The sequence below is a fragment of the Dermacentor albipictus genome, chromosome 9, assembly GCF_038994185.2.
Source record: "Dermacentor albipictus isolate Rhodes 1998 colony chromosome 9, USDA_Dalb.pri_finalv2, whole genome shotgun sequence".
Classification (NCBI taxonomy): Eukaryota; Metazoa; Arthropoda; class Arachnida; order Ixodida; family Ixodidae; genus Dermacentor; species Dermacentor albipictus.
The window spans coordinates 35362137-35388381 of record NC_091829.1 but is presented as its reverse complement, the minus strand read 5'-3'; the positions used below and the strand labels follow the sequence as shown (position 1 = coordinate 35388381).

Below are 26245 nucleotides of genomic sequence, written 5' to 3'. Positions count from 1 at the left end.
TTCCGAAGGCCGGTTAAGAAAAACGTAAAGGAATAGCTTTGGAAAAAGAAAGTTCCACGTGATAGGCTAGTGGTAGCTTCTAGCCAATTCGAGCGTTCCATAAAGAGCGCGGAGCTTGACGCGGGCGTCGCTATAAGAGCCACCACGAACCACGAAGTTTCCTATAAAACTTACTTTAGGGGAATCTAGAATTGGTGCCCCTGGTGTATCGTCATCGAAGGTTTTTTTGCGGAGATTTGCTGCCTGACGTCGTATTCCCTCTCTCTCCCCTCTCTAGGTTTATCTTTTTTTGTAAAGTGGAAGCGTCAGAGGTAATTGATAATCTCATGTCTATCCCCGCATCCCTAATGAGCCGCACTATTGTTTACGAATAACAATTTGTTCCAAATTGGCAAGCGAAATTTGAAATATGGAGGGTCTAAGAAAAGGCGGCGCCGGTATTTAGGAGCATGCTGAGCAAATAAAAAAAACTGACTTTCGCGCGAACTACTGCGCTGATTGTAATCTTGTAAGGTCATCACGCACTTCAAATGGGTCCGCTTACAGCTCGCTGCATGAGCTACTCACTAAACAACCAGAAACGTGCTAAAATTGTTGTTTTGGCAAGTTGGTCACTAAATAAAACAAAAACTTTTCTATATGAGCCAGCTGCTGAGTCTGGGCATCTATTCAGCTCGTGGACGAGTGGTCTGGACGAACGCTGATCATACACTGAGGCAAGTCAGATGAAGGAGGGTTCAGTGGTTCGATTCCGGCGTTTTAGTTTTTCATTGTTACTTTTTTATGTAGCTCTGCTCATATATTTTTAATGGCTATACAAGATAATAGCTGTACATTCACCTCAGGGTCAACGATAGCGTAAGGAAGCTCCCCGTAACGCTTCGCCATTTCATACGACCATCCCAATGCTAACTAAAGTAAAGCACACGATTGGCCTTCCATTGAACGAACAGTAGCGTCGTTGAATAATTGTCATTAATTATGTTTCCAAGCGGACTAATACATACACCAAGTGGGGGTTCGGGTTATCGCTAAAAATGTCAAGGCCCCAAGCTTAAAAATCTGTACTCGCGTCAATATCGTTGCGGATCATACTATTCTGACTGACGTCGCAAAGATGCCAATGACACGTTATAGCATGCGTCGGCATCGCCGGAATACAGATAATAAAGGCTGCGGAAAAAGATGTTTGTCATTCAAGTAAAAAAAAAAAAACTCTTCAGTACGTTGGCTGCACCGCAATACAAAACGCTGTAAGAAGTGGGCTTCACCACAGTACAGACCTTGGGAAAATTTTTACGCCGTTTTTGGCCAATCTGAAGGCCCTCAGTGCGTACGCAGTTCCATTCTTTTAAATTTGGTGCCAAAGTACTTTCGGTCTTTCTCATGTTCCCGCCGCTCTTGTTCATATTTTTCCTCTTCCTATTGGACTACAACCATCACGTGACGTAGCACCCCCCCCCTTTTGCGCGCTTGTGACCGGCAAAGCCTGTTGCACGGAAATAGGATTGAACATGTCCACGCCTTAGTAAGGTTAAGTAACGCCCTCTACCAGAGATGCGATTAAAAAAAAGAAAGGAGTGGTGTCACGTGACTTAAAGTCGAGTAGGAAGAAGGCGAGCGCGAGGGTAAAGCCGAGGAAAGGAGAAAAACGGGGGAAAATCTTAGTGGCGCGAAACTTTAAACCGTGGTGCCACTTACGCAGTGCGAAGCTTATCTTTTGCAAAATCAAGCCAAAAATTTTTTCCCACGGTCGGTGCTGTGGTGAAGCCGACTACTTGGGGTGTCTTGTCTTGCAGTGAAGCCAATGCTTAGCAAAGTTAGGCAGCGCGTTCTACGGGAGAGGCGATAAAAAAAAGAAAGCAAGGGCGTGGCGTGACGTATAGTCGAATAGGAAGAAGGCGAGCGCGCGGGTGAAGCCCGAGGAAAGGAGAAAGACGGGGAAAAGTTGAGTGGCGCGAAACTTTAAACGGTGGCGTTATTTACGCAGTGCGAACCTTATCTTTAGTGAAATCAAGCCAAAATTTTTTTCCCACGGTCTGTGCTTTAGTGAAGCCGACTACTTGCAGTATCTTGTCTTGCAGTGAAGCCAATGCGTAATATTAAATGTACGTACTTGCACTATTTCTTGAATATAAAAATAAAATGAACCGGAAGGAGAGCGGGAAATTACCGCAGACCATGGTACTCATCGACTGTAGAGCTGCCAATACCTGAATGACTGTCACCAGAGTGGGTGATAGAGGTGTGAAATAAGTGGGATACAGAGGCTAGCAGAAGGGATCTACGTTTTCAATAGCAGGCTTACCTTTCGACAAAACCGACCTAAATTTTTTTTCCAACGGCCTGTGTTGTAGCGAAGCCGGCCACTTGCAGGCTGGTATCTTGCAGTGAAGCGAATGCATAGTACAAAATGTACGTATTGTACGAGGCTTCCTTTCTAAGAAACCCGTAGGTGTTTCTTTTATATATTTGTACTGGAATTTGGTGGATGCCAATTTCTACCTTTTATGTCATTTATTCCACCTCACGGGCTTCCACAGAACTGATTTGCCGTACTTGTATTGTTAGCAAACTATAAACATAGAATAGAGGGAGAGTGGGAAACCACTGCAGCCCACGCTGTAATCATCTTGACACCTGAAAGACTATTAGCAAAGTGGGTGATAAGGAGTAAAAGGACTGCTATGTAGGGGATATCAAAAAAGGCATACTTATTTATTGCGACGCTCAGCATTTGACCAAACAATCTTAATTTTTTCCCGTGGTATGTGCTGTGGTGAAGGACACTATTTGCAGAGTGTCTTGTCTTGCAGTGCAGCCGATGCGTAGTCCCGCTAGAGAGCGCCACCGTGAGCATCCCGTTGGTGATTCTCGTCATATCGCGTCCGCTTAAGCTGCGCGCTCTCCTGTTCTTCCCGGCAGTTCTTGTCCTCACGCGGACATTGATACCAAGGTAACGGTAGCGGCTAATATTGAAAATGTGGCAGGATTCTGTGAGGACTGCTTTTTTATCACTTCCCATAACGTAACTGGATTTCCACACGCACGCACGCACGCACGCACGCACACACGCACGCACGCACACACACACACACACACAAACACACACACACACACACACACACACACGCACGTACACACACACACACACCACATTTTATTCAACCTACATTACCATCATTGCTCACTTCATCTGTGAGCCCAAGACAGCTGTGACGGTGCAGTGCCTCCACAAGTATGATACATACAATCACAAGGCCTTTTTTTGTAAGCTGACCACGCGTGGCACCAACACGACAATATCCTTGAATGCAGCCATTTTCGTGTGCGCGCGACGCTAACATCAATTAATTGCTTTCTTGTGTGGTGTTTCCATTTCAACCTTACAACAAAAGACTTATCCGTGTGCGTGTTAAGCAAGCCCAGCAACAAGAACGACGACGTGCTGGCGGCGAGCACCCGCCAGCTGCCTCCCACCGACGTTCTTGCGAACAGTGATGCTGCTCACCATCCGACGCCAACTCTAACTACGGCACCCACGCCAGCGTATCGAACGCGGAGAGAAGTTGCCCGCGATCACTGCATGGAATAATTTGCGGCAACAACGGGTTTGGTTCCAACAGTTCACGGGCTGGGTGAGTGTCGACTCCAGGTGATATTCCGTCGTTGAGGTAATTGCAGATGCATTTCGCGCACATATTCATGTCTGCATTATTCAGTAAATGAATGTAAGTAAGCATACCTTTGAACAAACCCTTTGTCGATAGGAATGCTGCAGGGAGTTTGCGAACTTCGGTGAATCCGCTTTCACTACGCTGCAACAGCTAGTCAAGAAACGGCGATAAAGCTCTGATTTCTTTATTGCGCATCACTTTATTTGAGAAAATACACAGCATGGGTGTGTGGCCCCAAAGCCAAAGGCTAGTACGGGTACAAAAATACAGCGAATACAGAAATAGGAGTTAATTACGAAGAGATACAAAAACATGTCGCACAATAGAGGAGCAAAAAAAAAGAAGCAGCAAAGAATATGTTACAGGGAGGTTGAAGTGGTTCTTTAGAAGGAGGGATAGGTTGGCACTGTCTTCAGCAGTCCTTGGAGGAACACGGCTCAGCACAGAAGTCGCGGGTGAGGCTCTTCAGCTGATAAATAGAATAGTAGTATGCAACACTTTACATTATGCACGTCTACAAGGTAAAAACAAAATACGCAGGAATTGGCATGTCAATTAAAAATAGAAAGACCCATCACTTCAGGAAGCAGAAGACATTACTTCAAAATAATTTGTTTTTAGTCATATGAATTAGTTCTTTGAGATCCTAAGTTTACATGGTATACTATTCCATACTTTAGTTCGAATGAATAAGCATTAGCCAACTTTTGCGATAAGCACCTCTTATTGGCGGGAGATTTAAATTATTAAACGTCTGTTTCCTATTGAGACGTTGCGCGAAATATAGACTAATGAAACATGAAATGACTCATTATGTGTTATAACGTTATTAAAGCAAGTGGCTCACCTCAACTTCCGTAAAGAATTGAAAGATACAGTTCAACTTCGAAACAGGGGCTTACCGGTCCCGACCTGGGTGGAGCCGACGGATTGATTTATTTTTTTCTTTTCGGGACCTCAATAAATTTCGCACTCACTCAATCACTTGGTTTGTAACGTGACGAGAAAAAGTTAGAATGCGTATTTCTCGCCATTACACTGGTCGCAGTGTTGTTTAAAAATTGCTGTTTTCCTAACGTGGTCTCCAGATCAAATTCCTTACGCCTGGCGGTGATCCAAAATAATTGTTCCAACTTTAGCTGAGTGGTTTCGGCTACCGTAGATCAAACTGCCTGATAAGGTGAAGTCGAGGTTACTGGTTCGATTCCAGCGTGTCGCGCATTTATCGTTGTAATAGGTATATGCTCAATATTTTTAGGCGTATTTCTATACTTCAGGCAGCGGCTTGCAGTGCTAGAATCAGATCGTGACTATGGGAAACGGGTAAACATGATGGGCCCATTTCCTGGCTCATTACTGTCACTCGCAAAAAAACCTACCAGTGGTACTGAGCGCAACCGCCTTATTAGCTATTGAATGCGGTTAGTCCATTCGCCCGCTCGGCCGCATTTTAATTGATATTAATTAAATAAAAAATACGAGAATGCGCGTTGGCATGACGAATCAAACCAGCACCCATGTGACACGAAGCCGTGCACTATAAGCACTACTACACGACCACCTAATCAGGCGTTGCTAGCGGCGAGACACACCCAAGGTGTCATTCTCGGCTGGGTGGATTTACGGGGATGCGCAGAACGATGCGCAGTACGAAAGAAATGACGTCACCATGATGACTACGAGGCTAGAGACGACCATGAAAGAACAAACAATAAAGAAAAACGACCCTCGTTTCACAGAGTTAACCCGTATCTCACGTGACTGCACTTTCTCTCATTTGTTTCCAAGCGCCGATACAGGCCTGATTGGGTGCCTCTCCGAGCGCCGAGTTATGTCGGGCTCTGAAGATATCGGCTCGGCTCTGCGCTATCTGTGCGGGTTGGCACTGCGGCAACTGTGTCGATGACGTCATCCGCAGTGCCGCTCGCCTGTACTTATCTAGGTAATACATCAGCCACCAAGAAAGCTGCACCGCCGACCTCATTCTTGACGCTGTGCCAACTTTTATCGCCGAGCTTCGTACACCCACATCGAGAATCTGCAAAGTGGGGCATATACGCGCATGCGTAAACAGAGAGAAGATTCGAGCCTGATCGCTCTATCACTGCCGTATGCCAGCAATGGAGAGCAGCAGGCGTTTGCATTAGCACAACTGCTCTGCGCAGTACTTGAGTTAATGGAATAAAAAAGTCAGTGGTGTCTGCCAGATGGTTTTGAGGATGGCTTTCAAACACACACGGGTACCGGCACACGTGATAGGCTGCGCAGACTAACGCGCACGTGTACCACGTCCTTCTAAAAAGAAAAGAAGAATGGCCTGTCCTCCGCTCGTGGGCGTATATGTGCTCAATGATGAAATACAGCCCGAAGCCGTTTGCTTTAACATTCCTAGTTTTTGCAAAATTTATTTCGCCATTATCCCTGAAGCGACTCCCGAATGTTGTCAGTCAGTGGATAGCAGCTAAGCCGTACACGGTACTCATGAAAGCAGGAAATAAAACTGAGTGTGTAATAAAACGCCCGGTTACGATATTGCCGACAACTCATTGAAGACGCCACTTTGTGAGGTTCCATGCTGATAAATAACCCCTCCAGCTCAGTATAGCCTTTACTAGCAAACATTTTCTTCAATCATGCGGCTTCTGCTGAGCACGAGGTAGCAGGTTCTATTGCCAACTATGCGGGCCGCATTCGGTTTGGGGCCATAGCGAAAACACACGGATCCGTGTTTTCGTTCGGCCTCAGGTGGTCTAAATTAACTGACATCATTGCTTGCGAGTTTCTTATGGGATACCGTTGTTCGCATTATTGCTTTAAGGGTGTCTTTGTAATGTCGTCGTGCTATTTTGACTTGTATGTGATGACGCAAGCTCGTGGTAAGTGCATGTCAATTCTTATGTGTTGCATGATGCAACTGTGTGTTGTATTCAAGAGCGAAGAAGTCACCTGCGCCGTACTTGTTCGTCTACGTCTCCTTGCAACACGTCAATAAAAAGCATTACAAAATCGGAAGCCTCCCTCTTAATTTTTCCTTGCAGCGTATCAGCGCCTAAGCCAATCGTTCAGTGTCACGGAAAAGCCTAAGTAAGCACGGCTTCTTTCATCCGCTTTGGTAGTGCAGTGGTACCACCGTTCCCTTGCGGACCAGAAGGTCACGGATACGCTATTGGAACGCATTGTACTGGGTTGAGAATTTAAAAAGTGCACTTGGCATTGCGAGAATGGTGAACTTGCTGCGAAAATCCATCCACTGTTAAACCTCTGAAATCCAGGTTACGGCTATGCCTCGAAATACCTTTTGTAAACAAGAAGAAAGCGACCGTATATACCAGCGATGCTAAATGCGTTATCGGCGTTCGCTTTCGTATCGCTGTGAGAACGTTCCTCGCTGGTGTTTCGTAGGAACATGGTTCGAAACCTACGAGCTTCTAACTTTTTCGTATAATTACGCAGGCTGCATATCATTAAAAACGTTATTTTATTCAAAGCTCATTTTCAGTAACTAAAAACACGCCGCCTAGAGATTTAATGATACTGTCTCTCTGACGTACCGTAAAGGTCTGTTTAAAGGGGGGCTAAAAGCCAGCGTTATAAGCAAGTTTGAACGAAGAAGGTATTCGTAAAAACGATATTTTATTTACCTTGCGGTGTTAGGTTCTATCTCTAGAAGAGAAAATGAAGCTCGAATTTCATTTATTAATGTTTTTTTTTCAGATTTCGTGCCACAGGGTCGCTCTTCAGAGTGACGTCACAGATTTCAACATATCGTTTCGCTCTTTGGGCCCTCTCGGCTCACTAAAGGTTGCTAAAGCTTGCTGAGATTACCCTTTCGCTCTTTCAGAATGCAATGTAATCCATAAACACCGATGGAAAGTTAACTAAGCCGGAGCACGTGCCATTAAAAAGACGTGTCGTCATGGCGATTGGTCCGTGAACGTCTTTTGGTCTTCTCTGGCTTACCAGGCTACCTCTTACACAAATAGCGTTTCTTTCTCTTCTCTTTTTTTATTGCAGGAGCGTAATTTACCAAGTGACCTCAAATCGTTTGTGCGGAGTATGGCGTTGATATTACGACCTCGGGGCACGTTTGTGAGCGTTTGTGTGTGCTTTGTTTGCTTCTGTGCCATAATGACAGTAATTAGTACTGTTAACATAATCACCCCAACAGAAAAGCATCCAGGAATGCTATTCCTAGCAAACAAATCCGCAAACGCGGTAGCCGCGGCAGCACAGTGGTTAAGATGCTGCGCTGCTGTGCACAAGGTCGGGGGTTCGATTCTGACTGCGGAAGCTGCCTTTCGATGTGGGCGGAATGTAAGAATGTTCGTGTATTCCGTGCATTGCATGCACGTCGATGGGGGTAAAAATTAATGTGGGGACCTCCGCTACGACGTGCCTCATGACCAGATGGCGTTTTGAAGCTTAAAGTCCGCCCAGTAGTTATTTACTTTTTTTTTTGAGCAAGCTTGCCGGAAGTTGGGTTTGCTTGACAACTTCCGTCCCCTCAGTTTGGAAATGGCGTTCGAACAGCGGAGGGCGTTGGCCCGTAACCTTGTCTTCAGGGATGTAAGCACTGTCTTTCTTTATGGGTATTTGTGTGTTTTAACGATGTTTTACGAGAAGACAAATCGGCAGTATCAGCGCAAGAAGAAACGAGCTTTAGAAAAGCTGTGGATTCGAGCCGGCGTTTGTGGAAGGACCTGAGCACTACTGGCCATAGGCGGAAACAGACATAGATGGTGAGTAGCATTTCAGTATTTTTTCCTTAATTTTTACGGTGTCTCACTTCTTATAATGAAGTTGCTAACTTCACCAGTTGTTAATCTATTCGACGCAGGAATACGAGCCCGGTGCAACCTACGCCTGTCAGTTTCGGGGAGCCCTGTGGCTGCAAGCATTTGTAAATTTTTTGAACGTACTAGGTATGTCTACTGAGTTAAAGTTTGAGGACTGCTCAAATGAGCCTGGAGTGAAATGCGAGGCAGAAGGGACGGTACGTTACCGAAAAAACAAACGCAAGAAACTGCTTAGTGTATTTGTCAACTAACAATTGTTGGCTGCCTTATTTCCGTGTTGTTCGGTGACGTCTGCCTCAGATTCGTAATAATGATAAAAAATAAATAGAGAAACAGCGGTTCCCGAAAGAATAATTATTACTGGCCGAACTTCACAGAAGTGGTGGAAATACTAATTTAGGCAATTATTGTTGATACCAAAGCTACACTGCAATTCAAAGCAATGGAAGCATATTCCGAGAGTTGAATAACTTCTTCATTTGACTCAAGGAACAGAACCAGAGAAACTAAATTTAACTAATAAGGATTTATTTCATAATGCGCGTTGTAACTTCAGAGTTGATGTCACCAACGAGTGAAAGCGCTATTCTCTGCCAGAAATTGTGTGGCTCGCGCCAGCTTCGAGAATTGGTACGTGCAGAGAAATACTTTGCTGTTGCAGTGAATGCGTTACCGCAGCCAGCGTAAATAGACACTGTGGAAAAGTTGCTGGGGCAGCAGTGGATGTCGTCGCGTATGTTAAAGCCCGCATTTCGCGAAACATTGCAAGACACAGTGCTTCTAATTAACTGTTACACTTTAAGCACTGGCTTGCCTTTATTCCGAAATTACAACTTCCCCTTAGAGTCACTTAAACAGCAATTATATAATGAGAAGTTAAATTTTGTAAATTAGTTACTCCCCAACAACGTATCATATACAAGCAATGTCTTGCCGTTAAATTAACCCCATAATGACGAAACCCATATTAAGGAAAAAGAAAATAATAGCAACTTGTTTTCCTTTCTTTTTCTGGCCATGGAAAGTACAATGCGTGGGCGGGCTAGTTGGCGCGAATCCATGAATACTTTGTTTAGCGCAAAACGACAGACAAGAAAGCGCCTTGTCCTGTCGTCTTTCTTGGCTCTGTCGTTTTGCGCTAAACAGAGTATTCATGGAAAGTACATTTGTACAAAAAGAAGCAGATTAATATGTTGTTTTAGTGAAAGCTTCAGTATAGTAATGATTTATTCAGTAATTATTCTTTAATGCCATTCACAGTTGATACGTCGTCCCAGCGTACTAAAGACGCTAGTGTAGGGTATGAATTAGGTTCATTTGCATAAATTTAATTTTGAGCTCTGAAACTCGTCGTCTAGTACAAGGATACGTTGGGCATTACAGGATTAATTAAGGCTCATCTTTACGAGATAATTGCACAGCCAAATCTCATGCGCTACGACGTGCACGAGAGCACAACTGTAGGGCACATTGGCACCATTGATAAGAAGCGTTTGCCGCGCGAATTGCGTCAGGCAGATATAAAGTTGACTGCGGCTGACACAGAAGTAAGGCCCGCGAGCATGTCTTCGTTTTAAGAAGACAGCCTTAAGTGGCTCCTAATTCCGATGGCTCTTTGATTTCGGCATTTTCTTTGCACTGGACGTTGCCTGCACTGATATCGCGGCTTGCTTTTAGCTTGGCGGCAATTTTACCATATGCCGGTGTATGTGGCTGCGTGCAAGTGCGCTAACCTGATCTCGTGAATGCATTTAGCTGGTGGTTTCAAGCTACATCTCACGCCGCTTTTTAAAGGCACCACAGAGTGACTGAAAGAATGCTGGCTGCTCATTTTTGCGCGACATTCCAGTGGTTCGTAGTTCGAACAGCGCGGGGATGGACAGCCGGATCAAGCTACGTTTCTCAGCAGACGAGGTGAGACCAATTCTTACAAGTCTTTTGAAATAGTTTCACACAATCTACATTTCACGGAACAGCTATGCGATCTGCCTTGCATCCCTTTTTTTTTTTGCTGTAAGACGTTTTCTTTTGCCTGCTTGTGAAGTAGGCATACCAACCGTTAGACTAATGTATGCTAGTTGCCAGTCCAGTGCACCGCGCTACAGAATTTGACGTCGTTGTGTGGAAAAAAGTAAATTCGTTACTATCACGCTGCATAACTTCGCCCACTTCCTCGTACTTAAACGTTGCTTTTGCCACAGTAGCAGGTGAGGCAGTCGGCACTGATAACGCGGCTTGCTTTAGCGTTGGCTGCCATGTTGACATTAGTTGGTGCAGGTGACTGAGCGCAAGAGTTTTCACCTGTTTTCGTGAATAATTTTGGCTTGTGCCCTCAGGTCGCAACCTTTTCGAAGGCGCCAATATTTGACAGAAAGAATGCTGGCTGCTCGTGCATGAAGGATTTCTCCGTGGCTCGTGGTTCGAACAACGGGGTGACGAACAACCGAGCAAAATTCCGCTTCCCCGGTGACAAGGTGAGCACAATTGTTTCCGTTGATTTGAAGTAATTACGCTGAATTAACTTTTTCTGTAGCGGCCATGTGATGCATGCCTTTTTGTTTTAAAACACGTTCCTTTCCCTGTTCTCGAAGCATACGCGTATCAACAGTTAGAAAAAATGGCCAGGCTTAGCTTGGTTAAGCCAAGAATGCGTTGCATATTGCGCGAGTTGGGGCCCAGCTTTTCCTCCGGCTGTCATGACGTCACGTCGCGTGGTTGCGCTAAGGGTCAATGGTGGCTGCCCGGCCGCGCCCAAGGGCTGAACTGAGTGATTGCAACATGCAACGCATAAAAATAGAAGCAACTTAATAACAAACATAGCAAACTAAAAAGAGAATAGACCCACATATGAGACGCGCAGCAATGAACAATGGCTCATACCCTCAATGGTGGCTGCGCGGCCGCGCCCAAGGGCTGAACTGAGTGATTGCAATATGCAACGCATAATATGCACTACACCGGCCAGTTCACGGCAGCACGTCGCCGAATTTGATGTCGGCGCGCTGAAAACGTAATCTGTTCATTCCATATTCCGAAACGCAATTCAAAATTTGCTAAAGGTGCATTCAAGGACTATTACAGGCAGCTTTACGTTTTCCAACCTTTTATCATATTGCTGGTTTAGGCCGTTGCACCATCGGTGGAAAACATGCCGAATCAGGGTCATGCAAGGAACGATAAAATTACGTCGAAAAAAATTTTATGCAGGTCCAAGACACGTTCTGGAATCTATTTGAAGCGAAGATTTATATATGAATGACATACAACCAACGATGATTAGTGCAACTGTTTAATTTCATCCGAGGCACCGAGTAAATTTATGCAGTTTTATGCACAACCGTCACCTCGGACAATTTTATAATTGTGCACTGCATTGTTCATAACCTATTCCGTAATGCAAACACCTAATCAGTAAACACACAGTGCGAGATGTCACAAGGACGAAGGCGATGTGCGATGCTTGTTGACGGAATAAAGCTGTTGACAAGTGTACGCACCACAGAACTCCAACGCATCTGTAGTCACGAGTATTCAAAGCAACTGTAATCTTGAAAGAAAGCGTTGTTCGGCAGCTCTGCGTAGGCGGTCACCGACGGTCATCTACACTCTGCTGTTGCAGCTACGTGCTTATGTCTCTGAGTATCTTTGAAGAGCGATCTTACCATTCTGGGAAAGAATTTCTTCGGCTTTCTTGAATGCACTATGTTAAAATTAGGAGCAACCGAGTTTTCGTTGTGCATGCTGCATTAAGAGTGAATTTGTACCACGTTGTTTTTGACCGTGCCTGTTTTTCTTGAGGACGATCCTTGAAGCTTTACTTTGTGTGCAGTATGGGCTTTCTGTTAGTAGCTTGCGGTAACTCTGTCTTCACTTCTGCTGTCATGTCATTGTTTAACGTCACAAGGTCACGTGCACGTTGCAGAATCACAGGTGGAGAACGATTGTTTCTTTCTCTTTTACTAGCGCAATTTCTTTGTCAGAACGGCACACTGAGTGTATTGGTAAGCTAACGTCATACACATCTGCGTACTTGGCTTCATTCTTGTCACGCCGTTTGATTTCGGCAATTTCCTTGTCCTTGAACGGTGATGTAGCCAGCATTGATATTGCGGGTTGCTCTCACCTTGGCTGCCATTTTGCCATATGTCGGTGCATGTGGTCACGCGAAAGAGTGCTCACCTATTTGCGTGACTGAAAGAATGTTGGTTTCTCGTGCATGTAAGACTTTTCCGTGGCTCATGATGCAAACAACGGGGGGATGGACAAGCCGGGCCAGTTTGCCGCTTCCCAGCAGACAAGGTGAGAGCATTTCTTGCTGCTCCATTCAAAGACAGGTAGTTACACTAAACGAACTCTTCGTGTAGCATCCACGAGATATGTGCCTGGGGCAAATTTTTTTCTGAATATCACTTTCTTTTTTTCGTTCTCGAAGGGGACGTATAACCGTTAAACAAATGCACTGAGCTACCACTTCAATGCAGCACGCTACTGACTGATATAAATGAATCGAAGATATAACTTGTTCATTCCTTATTCCGAAACGCAACTCAAAACTAGTTGGAAGTGCTTCCAAGGACTATTGCAGGCAGCTTTAAATATACCGACGTATCGCCCTGTTCTTGTTTTTTGTCGGGGTACCATTGGTGGAAAAAAAACGACTAATCAAAGATACGCTAAGAACAATAAATTATGCACAACACAACTTATGTCGATTCAGCGCCACTGTCGGAATTTCTTCGAAGAGAATTTCTTCGACTAAGTGTCCGCATATGCCGTTAGCTATATTACATTTGATAATAAAGCTCTGACTATGCAATGAGTTGGATCCTATGCGACGATCAATTTCGTGAATATACTTCAGAGTAAAAGTCACAACCTGCACCTCATGCAATTTTTGTATTTGTTTACTACACCGTTTAGAAGCCACTCCGAAATACGAACACCGAATCAGACGGATGCACAGTGAAGATGTGTGTACGGTGGTGTCACGAGAGCGAAGACAATGTGCGATGCTTGTCGAGGGAACAATGCTGGTGACAGGTGTGTGCAGAGAGGTAGGACACATTTGTTATCGCGTGAAATCTGGACACAGTGAGGCACATGTAATTTGAAGAAGGTTCAATTCGGCAGATGTGCGTGGATAGTCACGGACGGCCATGTACCCTCGTTTGTTGTGGCAGCGTGACTTGCTGCTTGTCCCACAGTGTCCAAAGAGCGATCTTATCATTATGGGAAAGAAGAGTTTCTTCAGCATTCGTCAACGCACTAGGTTATAAGTTTGAACAATCGAGATTGCGTTGCCCACGCTGCACAATTAGTGAGACCAGTGTATCGTATGATGTGTTGTTTGCGCCTGTGCCTGTTTCTTTGTGGACGATCCCTGAAACTTCGTGTGCGATGTGTACCTTCTGTCGTATGTTCAGTTCTATTTGTGGATTTCGGGAATCCTGCGTACACTTGTCTCGTCACGTTTTATTTAGAATTGACTTGAGTGCCCGACTATGGACATCATACACCTAAGTTTTCTCTCTCTCTCTCTTTCACTCCCCATATCCCTCCCCACGTGTAGGGTAGCAAACTGAACTCAGTCTGGTTAACCTCCCTGCCTTTCCTTCTTCCCTTCTCTCTCTACTGTGGGCGGCAGTGATAATAATAATAATAATAATAATAATAAGCTATAGCGACATGCTGTGCACGACAACGACAAGATTACGACACAACGACGTTGACATGACGACGTGACGATGTCTATGTCATTGGTGGCATGACTAATTAACTGACACTCTAAATTTCTACAGCGCTTGCGTCGTCATTGATGATGATGCTTAAGCAGTGGTGGAAGAGCGTACGCTGTAGAATGTTTGTGGTTGCAGCTTTAAGCGAGTAGCTTTGTTTTCCTCTTTCACCCGTTTTCGTGAATGCTTAGTGGTCGGAGCTCGGACTCGCCAAGGAAAAAGCTCATTCATTCATTGATTCCTTCTCTGCTTTGGTCATTCAGTCGATCATTAGTTCGGTAAGTCATTTGTTAGTTCGTTCAGTCGTTCATTAGTTCGTTCATTAGTTCGCTCAGTCATTCATTAGTTTGTTCAGTTGTTCTTTCGTCAGTTTGTTCGTTCGTAAACTTGTTCATTAATTTGTTCATTAATCTGTGCATTAATTTGTTCATTAGTTCGTTCATTAGTTCGTTCATTAGTTTGTTCATTAGCTCGTTCCTTAGTTCTCTCTTTCAGTTATTCATTAGTTGGCCCACTGGTGCGTTCGCTCATTCCTGCTTTTCGCGTGCATTGGCAATATTCTGGGGGGGTTTCGGCACAGCACTTGAGCAGTCATGCACTGACATCATAGTCATCACATCGTCCTCATATCACGCCCCGCACACTCAAGTTCCAGTGATTGCCACAGAAGGCAAAACATCAACCGTGGCGCGTTCTAGCATGAAGTGCGTAAGTGGAGCTGCTGTAATTTAGTCGTATACGTTGATTCGTACTTTCTCTGCTGGTGGCCTTCAACGCGGCTAAATATTTGATCCATTAATGTCCATCTAAAAACCGACAACCGTAGTTAACATACAACTTTTTACAAAATAAGTAGGTCATTGATTTTGTTGGAGTTCTGCTATTAAATTATGTGCTTTATTACTTGAATAAAAGTTTTTTTAACTTCGCTGACGTGCGATAAGCAGCAGCCCATTGGTATCGATTGCATTCCGGGCCGTTTATCGATTCAAGCTGTACGGCGGTCGCGTTTGCGAATGGAGTGGTCGTTTCTTTTCAGCAGCATCATGCAGGCTCGTTTTTCTTTTGGTAAAAATAATGTATCAGTCAGTTCATGCGCCCAAAATTCGATAGCCGCCACTAAGTTAAAGTGTTTAATGGTGGCGAATTTTATCAGCTGCGGCGTTTCACTGGTATACCAGCTGCACGACTTTGATCGTTATTGATCTGCCGCGTCTGGCCGCATTATGGCAGGTTGCTCGAAAAAGAAAAAGTGCTCGCTAGAATGAAAATTCATCGCTGGAACCGACCACAGTCTGTTTGGAGACTACCCAACAAAGTAGATTAACCTTGCAGCCTTCGGGCGTGTGCAGCGGTGAGTGAAACGCAGTGCTTCGTTTTTAACTTGGAATTTTTTTACGTGCGAGGCGGATAAAGCAGATTCCTGTAGTCATTTCTTAGAAGCGGTAAATAATGTATAATTATTGCTCTTCAAAGGAAATTCAAATGATGCTTTTATTTTACCACATAGCTTAGATTCCCAACATGGAATACAGCATAAATAATAGTCTTGGCCGTTTCTGCATAAATGTTGCACCGCGATGAATTCACTGCACATTAGTGGCGAATGTACTTATGGTCACAGAGTTACATTTATTACATTTGACACATAATAGAATATTACTAGTATCTCCCAGAAACAATTGTCATCTAATCGAGGCCTGACTAAGCACAGCCGACATATGGACACCTTTAAAAGAAAAGCACACGCAAAACAGTGTTGCGTGCGTATTTGGGCTTTTCTTTCATCGAGCATTTTGTGCATTGTTCTTAGTCACCCATGAATCCCAAACTCCCCCAAACTTGCACCATTGTAATTGAGCCTTTTTCTTCCGACTCCAGCCTTCAAGACGCTGCATATATTCTTTCACCTCTTTGGACTTAATTGTCTCTGGACGTACAAGTTAACAGCGAATGTGTCGTCACTGGAAGTAACAACAAGGGCCACAATTCTCCCAAAGTATGTTTCTGAACACTTAGCCCAGAGCCGTGATTTGCTTGTATGTTTGCTTGTGATTGCTTGTATGTTTGTCATGGTTTCATTCTCTTTTCAGGAATACTGACGATAGAGAGATGATTGGTGTGCAAGCTGCCCATGTCAAATCATAAGACGCTCAATGGACACCACAATGACAACAGGTCCTCTTGAGCTATGTACCTCGCCATGGAATGTTTGCAATTTTACCAGACAGAGGCGTGTGAGCCTTGTTATGAAAGCAGCAGTCTACAGTTTTGTTTCGTACAGAGTGGAAATTCTAAAATTTGGCATAAAGCTTACTTGCTTTTAAGGCTGTTTTATGACAAACGGAGAAGTAACACGTTGATCCCCAACTTGTTCTTTTTTCTAGTCATCAGAACCATGGCAACCAGAAGAGAACAAGATTGCAAGCTCGTACTTCCTAACGCACAAACGCTGTCATCTGCTCTTTGCAAATCAACTTGGCGGGCAATACCACCAGCTATCACGTGTCTCAGTAAAATTTCAAACGGCGCGAGGAAGACAGTACGGGAACGGGAGTGCAGTTTAAAATTTTTCTGAATCTATGAGCTCACTAGCCCAACACCATGCCTTACTTCAGTACCAAATGCTCTGTTAGAACGATAATTTATTACATAAAAATACCAAAAAATTAAAACGATCAAGAGCGCTCAATGCAGTTTTGAGGAAATTACCTTTCATGGTGACTGCATCACTGGCAGTCACACTTAGATGGTTCATGAGCAGTTAGCATAAAATAAATAACTAGGTTAGACGTGCACAGTAAAACGCTAGAAAAAGCAAGCTCATACAACTGGCCAACTCCACATTTCATAAACTTCACAAATCGCTATACGCAATTTTTCTTCCTCTTCAAACAGCAGATGACAAACCTGGTCAGTGTGTTCCCAAAAAGTTTGTGAAGTGCGCTAGCAGATTAGTCAATTTGGTTTAATATTTAGCCAATCAACAGTCAACGAGCAAGGGAAACCTCGGTGTAGGAACTTGTCTTAGTAATGGTAATCACAAATGTGTCTGCTTATTGAAACAATTCATCTAAGCTGAAGCTTTCTACCCTCACTTCTGTTACTCAATTGATGTTTTCATCTCCTTGCAACCTCTTTTCCATGTTTGAATACATAAACTGATATTTTTGCTTTACAGGATGAAACCGTAAATCGCAGCTTCGAAGGATCTGTGAGCATGAATTGGGCTTGCTCACGTACGGTGCAGAAACTTGGAGGCTTACGAAAAGGGTTCTACTTAAAGTGCGGACGACGCAACGAGCTATGGAAAGACGAATGATGGGTGTAACGTTAAGGGATAAGGAAAGAGTAGATTGGGTGAGGGAACAAACGCGAGTTAATGACATCTTAGTTGAAATCAAGAAAAAGAAATGGGCATGGGCAGGACATGTAATGAGGAGGGAAGATAACCGATGGTCATTAAGGGTTACGGACTGGATTCCAAGGGAATTGAAGCGTAGAAGGGGCGGCAGAAAGTTAGGTGGGCGGATGAGATTAAGAAGTTTGCAGGCACGGCATGGCCATGATTAGTACATGACCAGGGTAGATGGAGAAGTATGGGAGAGGCCTTTGCCCTGCAGTGGGCGTAACCAGACTGATAATGATGATGATAATGATGATGATGATGATGATATTTTAATTTATTTTCTTCGTTTATTGACGCAATGTTTGAAGAAGTCCTTGTAAGCACTGTTGTCTCCATAACGTTCCTAGCGAGTTCTCCACTTGTGTCAAAAGCTTTTTATGGCCGCACCTGAACGCTAAATGTGCTGCTGAAATATAAAGAACAGACGATATGTGCTGAAAATTTTGACCTAACTTTAGCACTACTTGCCTCTCGCCAATGTATTATGAACAGAATGGGACAACATTGTAGCACCTTCTTTCTGACACTTCATCTTTGCCGAGTACTTTTCATGTTTCTTTTAATTTTAGCTGAAATCATCGAACGCAGACTATACACGTATAGCGTAAAACACGCCAAGCAGCACTGCACGCAACTACAGCACAAAAATAAATAGCCTAGCATAAACATCGTTGTCTGAAATAGCCTAGCATAAATATCGTTGTCTGAAGCTTCGTTCTACCTGCTTTGAGCGGCACGCTGAACACGACGGGAAAAATTGGTTCGATTTTGCTTTTAATTCCATTAAATAAGTGGCTACCTGTGCTTCTATATGTTGCAAACTCAGTGACTGGGAGCATGAAGGCCACCTGACACCTGACCTGCGCGAAAATTGTGAACGTGTACCGCTGCCTTTAGCATTGACAATAAACAATCTTAGCATGCTTGTTTGAACTATTAATTGTGCCCCAGTTATAGATTATAGAATAGACAGAGTAGGCAGGCGTTGTGCCCCTCCCCGTGGCAGTTAGCTTGCTCCCTCCCTGTTTGCTTTGTGTGTTTGTATGTTTCAATAATAATAATAATAATAATAATAATAATAATAATAATAATATAAAAGAGATAAATTGAACGAATTCATTGCAGACTACCACGAGAAATCACTGTCGTAGCGATGACAAATGCAACGAACCAGCCCTCCTTTGTACAGATTCAATTTTATTACAGTCGCACACTTTATGTGGGTTCCAGATGCATGAAGCGTACATGAAGCGTCTAATACAGGGCGAATGAGTGCTTTATACGTTGGTAATTTAGTATATTTTGGCGATTTAGATAATGTTCGTCCTAAGTAACCAAATTTTTTTGGTGCTATATATGTGATGTGATCAATACGCTGTAACCTACCTTGTAATACCTACCTTGTAAATATTGACAAGGTATTTGTACATCTGTGCCCGGGAAACTATTGTGTTGAATGTATGCACAGCTAATAATCCTGTTAGTTCAACCTGAAAATAAAAGTTTTTAGCTGTTTGCATTTTGTTTGCATTTGCGATTCTTCCTTAGCAGTGTTAAGGCGCACGATACTGTCAGGATTACAGGCCTTTTTGAGTCGGCGCAGACGACGAATACGACGTGATGTTTGCAGTATGCTGCGATTCGTCCATGCAATCTTAGGATTCTCACTTTTTAGTCTTAAGGGGAACAAAATTATCAGTGCATAGTTTTAATGATGCACTCAAATGCATCGACCAATGTGTTAACGTTATCATGTAGACTAAGTGCTTGGAGGCTAAAGGGTCGGTTATAGATCTGTCATCAGCTCGAATGAACTCGAAAAACTGTGTAATAGTATACTGCAGTTCAATCAATGAATATGGAAGTGAGACATGCACAGCTTTATGATCATAAAAACTGCTGAGGATATCACACTGAAAACCAGTTTGGACGAGCTGAAAACTGAGAAAAACGAGGTCTAGGAGAGAGTTATGGCACGTTGAAACTTCTACGTTTTGAGTAAGACCATAGGATAATGAAAGAGGAAGACGTTCCCTAGAAATAGAAGGGTTATGACCTGTGCAACTATTGGTTTGCCCCTCATTAACCAGTGCGTTGAGATCCCTCATGAACACAGTCTGAGGTGCCTAAGTCGTGTCCCTGCCTGGACATGCTAAGCTTCTGTAAAACTTCTAATGAGGAGCCTGGCATGCGATAGCATACACCAAGATATGTAGACGGTATGTTTAAATAGAGCTTACACCAAGCAACTTCAACATTAGGTATGTCAGGGAGCACAGAAAATTTTAAGTCTGAGTGAATAAGCAGCGTAACACTGCCACCTTTGCCACTTGTCGGTCATACCATATTGCTACATAGCCGGATGGGCTAAATTCATAGTCAAACATGCCATTATGCAGCCAGGTCTCTGTTATGTCCATTACATGGGGAGAGTATTGGCGGCGAGGAGTTACGGAGTCGCCCTCTATCGGAAGCGCCTCGCTGGCGTAGTATGAGGGATCACGTGGTGCGCTCCTCATAGGTTTTGCTGTCAGCGCTCACTGAAAACACCACGCGCGAGCTCTCCCGGACATTTATGTGTGTACTTTCGAAACGAGGGAAGTTTCTTACTGTCTAAATAATAATCTTGGGCAAACTGAAAGCACACAATCGTTTACAGCCGCTATCTCTTTACCGAATACGTACAGTGAACGCCACTGCACACGGTCGCCGCGATGGAGTCTCCCGAACCGGCTTCTTGCGTAAAAGGTAGGTAAACGCTGAGAGCAAACTATGTGAAATATGTTCTTATAGTGTTTGTATAACTAAATGGAGCGTAATAGAATGAAGCCTCAATGCAGCGATCGCGCAGATTCGCAGTGACTGACTGCGCGTCTGCATGCTTGTCCGCGCACTGTTTCGCTTACTCCGCGCGCGCGTTTTCGCACCGTGCCATTAGCTTAAGGCCGCAGAATATGAGCATTTGACAGTATACAAGCAACCATTGTTGCGTGGGCGCTATCAGAGCTGTTCAAAAATAATTTCATTGTACAGAGTTCGACGCCTACGGGACTGTGATGTGCCGTCGCGACAATTCAATCTTTTTTTTTCTAAATTCTTTGTTCTTTCAATACTATTTCTCGAGTTGCGTCGCACTGTATGTTTATCGGCGTTCTCAGCGTGCAATTTCCCGCTGCTCCTTTTTTGTAATCCAGTGCATTAATTCATAACACAAACATGACCATATGCCATGCTTTCTTTAAATGTGCTTCTTACCGCTGCCTTTCCACTCCACTGAACTTGCCAGTATCTATAGTATCGACAAGTTCATAGACTAAATCGTCATGACATTAGTCGGGCAGCGGACTCGGGCGAGCGTCTCAGTGCGCGTTTTCAGAACATCGCAGACCGGGCGCCGTAGCAGAAATCTTCCTCGCGTCTGTGCTTGCTGCATACCCGAGTTGTATCCGATGACTGTTTGCCGGTTTTGTTTTGCGAGCCAAGCTTCACACAGCTACTTGTCCTGCGGCTACGTGCGAATAAGGCTGACACCGGCCTCCATTACGTGCGTCCGGCCCTGCGGCACCGAGCAGTAGCCTACCATGTCGCGCGCCTTCAAAGGCAGCCATTACCTATTGTAGTGCTTTCAAGCGTTGCAAAGGAGACACTTGAAGCGGGAAAATTTCGCCGCTAAATGAAAACCGCAGCGTACGAGGGAATTTAAGCTCGTTTTCAGCTCGCTTCGGCGCGCCCGAAGCAGCCGACGCGGCCGCTATGTCCACGTGATCCCTCCTAGCACGTCACGCCGACGGTGGCGCCAGCTTTTCCAGTGGTGGAGCTCGAGGCCAATGACGTAACAAGACCAAAAAAATAGGCACGAAATTGCTAACAATACTTGTTGCATTGAGATACGAAATACTTGTATTAGAAGCGCTTGGCCGTAGTCAACGAGAAGTTTCTACGGCTTTAAGGAAGTTTGCGAACTTCCTTTTACCACTAATTCCATGCCGTAAAAGACATATTGCGGTGAACTTTGTCATGCGTAAGTATCACATCGGGTCACATATGCTGTCACCTCAATAATTGCTGCATCATGGTATGAATGGCCTAGGCCCTTCTGTAGAACCTACAATTTCGCGCTTCATTTCTCCGTTTTGATTTTTCCCTCTCATGATACATAATACTTATCCTCGCCCCTTCCAGAATGATTGATATCTTCGGGGTTAGCGCTATGTTCGTGTGCTTCACTCGCGTTTTCATGCGTTTGTTTTACTGTCCATCACCATAATAACGTCTTGCGAGAAAGCACCACGGCCAGTACCCTTGCATATAAGCTGCCGTTGCTGTATATGGGATTACGTAGGTGAGTAAATATCATCGAAGCGCGGATAGCCAGAGACTTGGGAGGAACATCTTGGGTGGTCACATTTCTTGGGCGATCATTTTCAGTGCGAGTATACAGCTGAAAGCGTTTCTGAATCTGTCTCGCTATCTGATGGTGTATAGAAGGAAGTCAAGGTTCTGTGTCCTCATCTCTTTCATCTTTCTTTTATTTTTTTTCATTCGTGCCGAAAACGAACCGAGCGAGATCGACGTGGTCGTTTCCTGCACGCATCTGTCGGGCAAAGGCGATGCTGACGTTTCATGTGTTATCACCGGGCCAAGCATCAAGACAACACGGTGGCCGACTGGACGAGTCAGGCGGACAAGGTGAGCGCCTCGAAGACGCGACGTATTTCGTTCTAACCTTTCAACTGCTTTTCGCACTGCCAATTGCCTATAAAACAATTTCAGACACACTAAAATCGAGTACGCCAATGCTCCTTGTAATTTTTAGCAATGAAGTGTTAAGGAGACGCTATTATTGTAGATTTCCTAATTTTTCAATTTTAAAGATTATTCGAATAAAAGCTTATAACTAGCAACGCCGCTATTATTTTACTAATAATATCACTACCACAAATTACAAACTGGGTGATTTGTAACTTAACCAATGAAGTAGCTCATGAACGACACGGTACGAAGAAAGTAGAAAATGATGGCCGTCTGACAAGTGAAAGTTAATCGGAAAATAGAGCATCCACGTCGTTCACATCAAGTACGTGGCCGCTGCTGTCCCAAAAATGTTAATGAGCAAAGGATCGCCTTGTGTTACTTTTCCGTGCGCGCCGCTTAAATGGCTACATTTCCCACTTCGCAATACCAGCAGCGAAATCTGTCTTCTCTATCTGCTTCGCTTCCTTGACGTATCGACCCTTTTCGCAAAGCAGTTTGCTCTAGACGAACGAGATGGCGCTTTCGGCCGCACACAGCACGTTCCCTCAGCGAAAGCGCACGAATTCAAAACCGTCACTGCTTCTGTCCTGCTACTGGGCGGTCAGCTGTCAGAAATGCAACTGGGTGCTCGCTAGCTCACTGTACTCGATTCATGGTGCAAAATGTGGAACGATGGAGGGAAGGCGTGTGTGGAAGTTCGTTGCAAAAATATTTACTCGCCCGTTAAGGAATAGACTCAATCTGTGTGGTCACTGCTACATAAATACTGCCTGTGTTATCAGTCCTTCACGACGCACGGCTTTCCTAGAGGAAAAATACCACCCATCCGCCAGCGCTGTATCGCTAACCTCCAAAGAAAGGACTTTAACCCCGGACTTTAACATGACTGGTAACAATCAGTCCAGAGCTACCCACTACGACATCCCTGTTAATCCTCGACTTCATTGAAATATTATACCGCAACTTCAATGACGGTAACGCAAGTTCATTCGTCGTAGCGGTGCTACTCGTGACTGTTATCATTAAATGCCTTATCATTAAGTGCCTTATCATTAAATGAAGCCGAACTTTGTCAAACAAGAGAACAAGAATTGAGAGTAAATTACTGTGATGAATGGGGGCCCAGATTCATTTTCTATTTATAACGACTAATTGAGCTAAACAGAATCAATACCAAGTATGCTAAAAAGTAACCAAGCGACGCAAAGCCTTAACACGACAATATTGCAATTCTGTGCACTCTAGTGTGTCACAATTGCCCCTTCTAATTATTGCCTTTATCACTCCTTGGGAAATTCATCCCGTTTGCGGTATTTTTTCTCTGTCCATTGATTTGCTTGTTGTTAGTAAACCTGTTGCATGCCAACTTGGGTTAGGGGTACTTCATGACCTAAGGAGTCAAGCATCGGTCTACTATCCTGAGGGAGCAGGGTTATAAACCAACCTTCGGACAAACTTGGGTAACCGATATGAGATGGTATGTGTCGCACCTCAATGAACTTCTTTTACGCCATTCTGGGTCACTCTGCATGTGCCGCCCTTTAGTGAACCTCTTTTACACTAATTTTGGTCACCGGTTAGGTGCCATTAAGCGCACTGGTGGATTTTTGGTTTTGACGTGATGCTCCTAAGCCGTAAAGCGTTGGATCAAATCCCGGCCGCGGTGGCCGCATTTCTATGGAGCCATAATGCAAAAAACGGCCGTGTACCATGCATTGGGCGTCCTTTGAGAACCCCGTGTGGTCATAATAATTCCGTAGTCCTCCACTACGGCCCGCCTCATAATCTTATCGTGGTTTCGGCATGCAAAACGCCAGAATTTAGTTATGTTATAAGTAGTTACAGAGCTTCAGTAAATATTCTTGATACCAACTTGTGTAACTACAGGGGTCTGTACTTCATCCCTGTTCACAAACTTTATATCACAGTGTGCCATCCCATCTGCCAGCCCCTTTCTTGTTTTTGGACTTCCATGACAGCTGACGATGACGGAACAGGGTAAGTGCCCCTTGTTATCCTTTGCCCATGTAGCAGTCCTTGGAGACAGCCAGTACAGATACCTGAAGGAACATTTTCCACCAGGCCCACACGCGCCATACATAAAACACCTTAGTGGGGCACAAACATCAGATATTCTACCGCTAGTATGTGATACGCCAGTTAACACCACACACTTTATTATCAATGTAGGTACAAACAACCTAAGAACACAAAGCGCCGCGGACACGATAGAGTCCATGAGCGACGTAATAAGAACCATTCAAGCCGCTCGCCCAAACGCACATATAACCATAACGACTGTCGCTCCCCGCCTACAAAACAAACACCGCCCACTAATCTACCAAACTAATGCACTCATGAAACACAATGAGGAGATTAACAAGCTAAACTCACTAATTTTCAACTTAGAAAACGTCCATAACAATGTTGACACCATGCACCACGCAGAAATACACGAAGCACCACACGAACACCTAGCTTGGGATGGTTTCCACTTGAACCGCAGTGGAATAGAGCTAGTTTCCCAACACATCAAGTCCTTTATTAAGGACAAGTACAGAAAAACTTTTTTAAATTCCACCTCAAATACCACCTCCACCAACTCTGCGGAACGTGCAACCGCGAACAATACAACTGCGACAGTCACTTCTAGAACACAGGGAATACAGACAGTGCAATGTGAAGCAAGCCACTGCACAAGTGAAACAGTCAACACAAGAACAGTTGGAACACAGACATTGGAATGTGAAAAGAACCAGAAGGCACACATAACACCAATAATGACATCAACCACCATGCAAACAGACACAATGGCAGCAGACAACAGAAAACCCACCACCGAAGTCTACACACAGACCCCCACACGCCTGCCTGCACATACACAAACTCAAACAGAGACCGAGATCGAATTAAGCCAGGCATACGATAATAAACCGGCCAAACAGAAAAACACCCCACGCAAATCTGCCCGCAAGAAGACAAGTAAATGACAGACATCGCAAATCAATAACTGTTCAATGCCACGTAGTACCGAATTCCTACAGGCTAGAAAACTTACCAAAAACCATGTGAGCTACACCTCCCATCTGAAACCCTACACAAGCTGCACAGAGAAAAATATAATTCCTAAAGGCCTAACACTCAAGGCTGTACCAGCTCTAGGAACACTCCCACCACACCATCGCGCAAACTGGCAAACAACATTACATAATGCCTCACTTTCACTTTTAAATATCCTCAAAGAACACTGCGAAGAGCAAATCGAAACTTTTAACCACAGGCTTAGGAACATAACCCTGACACCAGATGAGAAGAGAGATTTAGAACATTACGGCGAAAAACAATCTAGAAAATTGGTTCAAAAACAAAGGAAAAAAGCAAATTTTAATCAAAAAACAACCTTCCAGCCAAACAGCCACCACACCCAGACAAGAGGGACCTCGAGCTTAGAAGCACCAGACAGGAAGGAAATTTCCACAGAACTAAACCGCTCCAATGTTATAGACATTTCCAAAACATTAAGTCAAAAAGAAATAGCCGTACTCAGCAAGGGCTTAAACTTTTGCCCCACGAACAACACAATAAATGAATTCGAGCTTCACAAGGACCTCTCGGAATTCTCCTGACGAATGCGTATCCGACACTTTTTTGCAGACACACCAGACACCGGGACGACACCACTTAGAGCCCAATCCACTTGGACTCCCGAACCAGAACAAGCCATAGAACTTGACATATACCTTAAAACTATCACTAAAGAAATTATAAGCCAATCCAAGACATCTAAGCGACCTAAAAACATAACTGCGTCGGAGAGTCATATCATTTCAAATCTGAGCTGCCGGAATGACATTGTTATTAAGGAAGCAGATA

The 26245-nt window shown here is 44.3% G+C and overlaps 2 protein-coding genes across 9 annotated transcripts in view; one reads left to right on the top strand and one right to left on the bottom strand.

Annotated features, from left to right (window-relative positions):
- Positions 1-3936: 3936 nt before the first annotated feature.
- LOC135906556 (uncharacterized) overlaps positions 3937-26245 on the bottom strand; it is a 40324-nt gene continuing 18015 nt past the window's right edge. Inside the window, exon 5 of the mRNA XM_070524925.1 lies at positions 3937-4146. Within this exon, the coding sequence (XP_070381026.1) occupies positions 4115-4146 (32 nt within the window). The 3' untranslated portion in view covers positions 3937-4114. The remainder of the gene's footprint in view (positions 4147-26245) is intronic.
- LOC135906555 (uncharacterized) lies at positions 7962-19046 on the top strand. 8 transcript variants are annotated; one of them, XR_010565770.2, is made up of 9 exons: positions 7965-8416; positions 8515-8599; positions 10323-10387; positions 10810-10947; positions 12697-12772; positions 13394-13527; positions 16090-16207; positions 16302-16386; positions 17390-19046. XR_010565770.2 is itself a non-coding variant. In XM_065438007.2 (8 exons), exons 1-7 carry the CDS (start codon positions 8414-8416, stop codon positions 16354-16356), a joined length of 540 nt encoding a protein of 179 aa, XP_065294079.1. In that variant the 5' UTR covers positions 7962-8413; the 3' UTR covers positions 16357-16386; positions 17390-19046. The 8 variants fall into 8 exon arrangements, 2 of the variants coding, with proteins under 2 accessions (XP_065294079.1, XP_070380871.1); XR_011508230.1 differs by lacking the exon at positions 17390-19046 and adding an exon at positions 16596-16846; XM_065438007.2 differs by lacking the exon at positions 13394-13527 and having other exon boundaries at positions 7962-8416.